Below are 5,460 nucleotides of genomic sequence, written 5' to 3'. Positions count from 1 at the left end.
TCAGCACCTCGTAGAATCAATTGACGAATTTCTTCGATCTAAGTAGTGAGATGGTCAATCCGTTCGTCAAGCTTTCGGTTAGATGCATCTAAATCTGCTCTAGTAACTGGTACGTCACCCATGTTATGCATCAAAAGATATCGAGGTGAGTATTGTTCATCTCGTCATTCTCCTTTCAAAACGGTCTTATGGGCCCAATCCGAAATTAAGATGAGGTTTTATTTCTACTAATGTTTCTTTTCCCAATATGTCCTACATCAAAATTTGACCAACTCCGATGACGTTAGTGATTATGAGAATAAGCACGAGTCTTCAAAATATTTCATGCTGAGTGACATGACGATGGCACATTATAGTAATACTCGTCCACAAATTGCGGGTAAAAACCCAGATATATATTTTACGAGTACTAGAGTGCAAACTAGCTAGTTCTAACTACTAAGTTACTTGGCAAGGGAAAGTAGCTGTTTCAACCCACGGAACTGGCACGCAATTCCAGCTTCAATCAATTCATACTGTATTAATACTCGGAAAGTTCGTAGGTTCTGGATATTGAGGAACACACTGTTCGGATGGGAGGATTGGTGTAGGGTCCTTCGAATAGACCCTGTGCTATCCAACGATAGGCCGCCTCTGTGAAGTGGATACCGTCCCAACTAACATATTTAGAGGGATCATCACAATCGGTTGATGACAGATAGCTGCACCAAGCTGATGCATTGAAGTTGTATGGTCCTCCTCCTCCACAGCATGCTCTAAGAACACTGGTAAATCCTGCAACAAACATTGGACAAGTCTAAATTTTGATCCCAAACGAAAATAAATTAGAGCTGGGGAAGGCATAGCAAAAGTTTCAGTGAACTAGAATTTTTTATATCATTTTACGTTGTTTAAGTACCATATTTGATGGGAGAAAGATAAAGGCGCATTGCAGCATTGTAATAATCTCCATATGTAATGGTGGCATGAGGATAAAGACCACGTAGGCGATTCAGTTCCTTCTGAAGCAGCTCGTTATGGTACTCGGAAAACCTGTTTAACCAGTTAAGGCAACCAGTTTTTGGGTCGTATTCCTTCTCTTCCGAGTTCTCGTAATATGAAAGATAATAAGGCAGACAACCGATTGGCAGGTTCCCAGGTACCATCACTGTCCTGGCTCCAAGCTTAATCAACTCCTGCTTCACAAATAAAATATATACTTCTTTATAAGAGTAAAATGAGTTAGGCAGCTGCACACACAGGTGCCGGTAGAAAGGAGAAAAAAATCAAATTAGTTGCAAAATTTGAGCAAGGTTCTAACGTACTTGGATCGTGAAACTGATGTTGCCGATAATGGCAATAACAAATGATTCAATCACTTCTCTGTTTGCCCCTTGCACGAATGCATAATTGTATTCGTTGCCTCCGATCTCCCCCACTATAATTAGAGACGTTTGGAGAAATGTTTTACAATCTGCAGTCAAAATGCATTAATTGGCACGAACAACAAAAAAAAAATTAATACATGAAGATTAAGGACATTAAACTTTTTTAACTTGGACAATAGATTGGTTGGATAATTAATTAATTAATGTTAGTTACTGTACTTACTGTCTCTAATTTTAATTGTAACAACAAACGAACTCAAATAGAATTACCTGAATTTGCCTGGCAAAATATGGTAAAATATTCTTTGAACCAATCCAACTGAGTGCTCAGAGAGATGTTAGTCAAAGGATTAAAGATCCCATATTTCTCAAGAAACGATACATCAAGTGCCGTAGCTCCGCCAACTGCAAAATTCACACCTTTACTAAAATCTCTGCTACTCGTATTTGCATTTTTTACCTGATCGATAAATGGTTCCAAAAATGGTAGCCCCAAACTCTGAGCTACAATATAATACAAACAAAAATTGAATTCAGAATCGGTAATCAACACGATTGAAAAAAAAAAAAAAAAGTTTAACACATACCAATGAAATCGATAATGAGTCGACCGTCGGAAAACCGTCCAGTGGGGTGATGGAAGAAAGTTTTCCCATAAGGCCATCTCCCAGATTGAATAGGCGTACCAGGTGGACGCATGTGAAGCAGATTCCCAGTGTCGGCAAGTGAATCGCCGAAACTGATTACAGATCTGTAGCATCCATCTCCATAAGCCTTTTTGCGTCCTATTAACAAAGCAAGACAGAGAATTGCAGATGCAATGGTGGAGAATAGAGGAGCCATGAAAATGAATCTCTCTCACTGCAACTTTCGCATTAGCTCAGTCAACTAGGAGTACTTTTAAGTTTGACTTTATCAAGTCAACCATTTTCTATTTTAACCAAAAAAATCTAGCATTCATCACAATGGCCATTTCTTGTGCAAAAGACAAAAACGCCCTTAAATGAATTATATAATTACAAAAATAGAAATACGGTAAAAAGACAAAAATATCCTTAACTTACAAATAAAAATCCAAACACTTCTCAATTGAAATTTGAAAACGAAGTCAGTCTTTTCATCAGTTTACTCTAACACGATAAAAATTCTTTCATTTTTATCCACTTCAACCTCAAAATTTCATAAACTTATCAGTTATCAACCTCAACAGAAAAATTTAGTTAAATTTCAGCACTTCAATTCGATAAGTATCTTTTCCTAGTATTTAATTTTATTTTTATTGAAGTCGTATATTTTTTTTAAATGGTAGAAAAAATAATATTAGAGCCAAAGTTCAGGCCGGCACCAATTAGACGTCGGAATAAACGGACGGTCCGCCCCTCGATTCTGATAATTTTATTTCTGATAATTTGTTCTGATATTTTTAATTCGTAATGCAGATATGGCAAAAGCATGTGTCCCAATTTGTTATTTCGGCGAATTTCAAAGGAAAGAAAATGGTCAATGGGAATGGAAATGGACGAGTGAAGGAGAAGGGGTTGCTGCTATTACGATAACAAAAAATACTTCGTTTACAGAAATGTACAGTGAAATACAAAACATGCTTAACGTCGATTCCTCTCAGTACGATATGGAATTGAGATTTTTATTTCAAAAGCATTCAACAATTTCGATTCCACCTTTGAAAGTTACTTCTGAAGCGCAAATAAAACATCTAATTCAATTGAACCAAGTTCGAAAGACGACTCCTATTTGCGTAAGTTTGTTGAAGAAAAATGTCATTGAGGGTGAACACGAAGTTTTTGATGGAGAAGATCGTAATGAGAATGATTTTTGGGATGCTCTTGAGATTGCTCGGGAGGATCATGTGGTTATTTCTGGGGCAGTTGCTACTCACCATAATGTCACCGTTACACGAAGGATTTACGAGGAAGTTCAAGACAACGAAGATGAAAGGCCATTTACAAATCAGGATTTAATTGATTTATCCAGACAGAGACATGAGTCTGGTAGGAGCTCACATGCTGGGCTGAGTACACGGTCTTCTAATTGTTCGCGTGTAGTTCCTGATGATGAAGATTTACATGTCGATCAATTGTTTGACGCGAAAAGAGATTTGCAAGAAGCCATGTACCAAATTGCAATGAGACGTAATTTTGAGTTTAAGGTAAAAAAATCAAACAAGTCTACATACACAATTATTTGTGTGGATAACAATTGCAGTTGGCGTTTGAGTGCGACAAAGATGGACACAAATGAGTTCTTTGTTGTTCGTAAGTATGCGCGGGAACATACTTGTGAAGTGGGTATTTGTCAAAATGATCACAGACAAGCTCGATCATGGTTTATTGGTCGACAGATAATGCACAAATTTCAGGATCCACAGACAATTTACAGACCTACAGATATCATCAACGACATCCGTCGAGAGTATGGGGTGGTTATGAGTTACCAGAAGGCTTGGAAGGCTAAAGAATGTGCATTGGAAGATTTAATGGGTTCGACAGAGGAGAGTTATGCCAAATTGGCCAGGTATTGCCACAACATGGTGAGAACTAATTCTAACTCGACGTTTTTTATTGAAACCGATGGGCAGAATCGCTTCAAGTATTTTTTTATGGCTCTTGGACAATGCATTAGAGGTTTTCGAAATGCGATGCGACCTCTAATTCTAGTTGATGGTACAACCCTAAAAGCTAAATATGAAGGAAAGTTGATTATTGTTACTTGTCAAGATGCCAATATCCAAATTTACCCTCTTGCATAGCAATGCGTTGGTTCTTCACGAAGTTGAGAGAAGTAATTGGGAACATCGAGAACCTTGCATTTGTGATTGACCGGGGGCAGTCAATAATAAATGGTATAGCCGAAGTTTTTCCAGAAGCACATCATGGTTATTGCATGTGCCACATCCAGGGCAATCTGAAAACTAGGTACCAGGGCAGTGGCATCGTTGCATTGTTTAGGAGAACTGCAGAAACTTACAGCTTTGAAGAGTTTACAAAATTCATGGGCGAAATAGAACATAAATCAGAAAGTACATGGGAATATCTATCAGATATGGGGGTCGAACATTGGGCACGGTCACATTTTCCAAGACGTCGATACAACATGATGACGTCGAATAATGCAGAGTCACTCAATGCATTATTCAAGAAGGATCGAGAGTTACCGATTCTCGCAATAATTGAACATATTCGCAACAAGTTGCAACAGTGGTTTTATGACCGACGTAAAGAATCCCAAAATTGTAGGAGTGTGCTAGCTCCGGCACAGGAAGATCGACTATTCAAAACTCTGGAAGTGGCAAAAGCTCTATTTGTGGAACCACTAGATCAATTTCGCTTCTCCGTGAGATGCGGGCGTAATGTTGGATACATTGTAGACTTGAATGACAATACCTGCACGTGTAGAAAATTTCAGTTGGAAAGTTTTCCATGTGCACATGCTGTCACAATGGCTATGTATAGAGGATTTCCACCACACAGCTTGTGCAGTCATTAGTATATGACTGATTTTTGGAGAGCAGCGTATGCCGAAACTATATTTCCTCTACCAAATGAAGCCGAGTGGGAAGTTCCTGATTATATTGTAGCACTTAATAATTTGTTGCCACCTGAAGCTCCACCGCGTACTCCTGATTGTAGACGGACATCTAGAATACCATCTACAGGAGAGTTTCCACAACCGCGTAAGTGCGGGAGTTGCGGCGCTACAGGACATACACGTCGATTTTGTACAAGTCAGATGCCACTAAATAATGACTCGACGGATGTGTAGTATCTATATAAATCATATGTATTCTGTATTTGTCATGTGTTTGTGATTTTCTGAATTTAAATCGGATGTAATCTTTATCACATTGTTTAATTACTCTTTTTAATTTTTATCACATTTGTCATATGTATTTTCTATGTGCCATGTATATGTTTGTTTTCTTTTAAAACAAGTGAGACAACGATATATATTAACTAACAATATAGAGAGATTGCTATTTCTTTAATTAATTATTTTAATTGGTTAAGTAAAAAAAATATTTTGTTAATCATGTGTTTTATTTATTTCATATTTAATTACTCAATTTCGATTATTT

The 5,460-nt window shown here is 37.6% G+C and overlaps 2 protein-coding genes across 3 annotated transcripts; one reads left to right on the top strand and one right to left on the bottom strand.

Annotated features, from left to right (window-relative positions):
- Positions 1 to 290: 290 nt before the first annotated feature.
- LOC111407253 (GDSL esterase/lipase At1g28570-like) lies at positions 291 to 2,256 on the bottom strand. Of its 2 annotated transcripts, none has more exons than XM_023036633.1 (5): positions 1,955 to 2,256; positions 1,638 to 1,871; positions 1,305 to 1,453; positions 899 to 1,175; positions 291 to 774 (listed from the first exon to the last, which is right to left on the bottom strand). In XM_023036633.1, the coding sequence occupies exons 1-5, from the start codon at positions 2,208 to 2,210 to the stop codon at positions 521 to 523; spliced, it is 1,170 nt and encodes a 389-aa protein (XP_022892401.1). In that variant the 5' UTR covers positions 2,211 to 2,256; the 3' UTR covers positions 291 to 520. The 2 variants fall into 2 exon arrangements, with proteins under 2 accessions (XP_022892401.1, XP_022892402.1); XM_023036634.1 differs by having other exon boundaries at positions 1,638 to 1,772.
- LOC111408289 lies at positions 2,215 to 4,632 on the top strand. Its single transcript, XM_023038063.1, has 5 exons — positions 2,215 to 2,250; positions 2,807 to 2,866; positions 3,025 to 3,974; positions 4,076 to 4,534; positions 4,584 to 4,632. The coding sequence occupies exons 1-5, from the start codon at positions 2,215 to 2,217 to the stop codon at positions 4,630 to 4,632; spliced, it is 1,554 nt and encodes a 517-aa protein (XP_022893831.1).
- Positions 4,633 to 5,460: the final 828 nt, after the last annotated feature.

The sequence above is a fragment of the Olea europaea genome, chromosome 13 (assembly GCF_002742605.1).
Source record: "Olea europaea var. sylvestris chromosome 13, O_europaea_v1, whole genome shotgun sequence".
NCBI lineage: Eukaryota > Viridiplantae > Streptophyta > Magnoliopsida > Lamiales > Oleaceae > Olea > Olea europaea.
This window is presented reverse-complemented; position numbering and strand designations above follow the sequence as displayed.

What these genes read in the sequence shown, in the direction of transcription:
- LOC111408289 (XM_023038063.1), top strand. Translation starts at nt 2,215, where the DNA reads ATGAATCTCTCTCACTGCAACTTTCGCATTAGCTCA. An exon ending in ATTTCAAAGGAAAGAAAATG is followed by an intron (nt 2,867 to 3,024) that starts GTCAATGGGAAT and finishes TTATTTCAAAAG; the next exon opens with CATTCAACAATTTCGATTCC. An exon ending in TTATTCAAGAAGGATCGAGA is followed by an intron (nt 4,535 to 4,583) that starts GTTACCGATTCT and finishes AAGTTGCAACAG; the next exon opens with TGGTTTTATGACCGACGTAA.
- LOC111407253 (XM_023036633.1), bottom strand. Translation starts at nt 2,210, where the DNA reads ATGGCTCCTCTATTCTCCACCATTGCATCTGCAATTCTCTGTCTTGCT. An exon ending in ACTCATTATCGATTTCATTG is followed by an intron (nt 1,872 to 1,954) that starts GTATGTGTTAAA and finishes ATTATATTGTAG; the next exon opens with CTCAGAGTTTGGGGCTACCA. An exon ending in ATTTTGCCAGGCAAATTCAG is followed by an intron (nt 1,454 to 1,637) that starts GTAATTCTATTT and finishes TTTTGACTGCAG; the next exon opens with ATTGTAAAACATTTCTCCAA.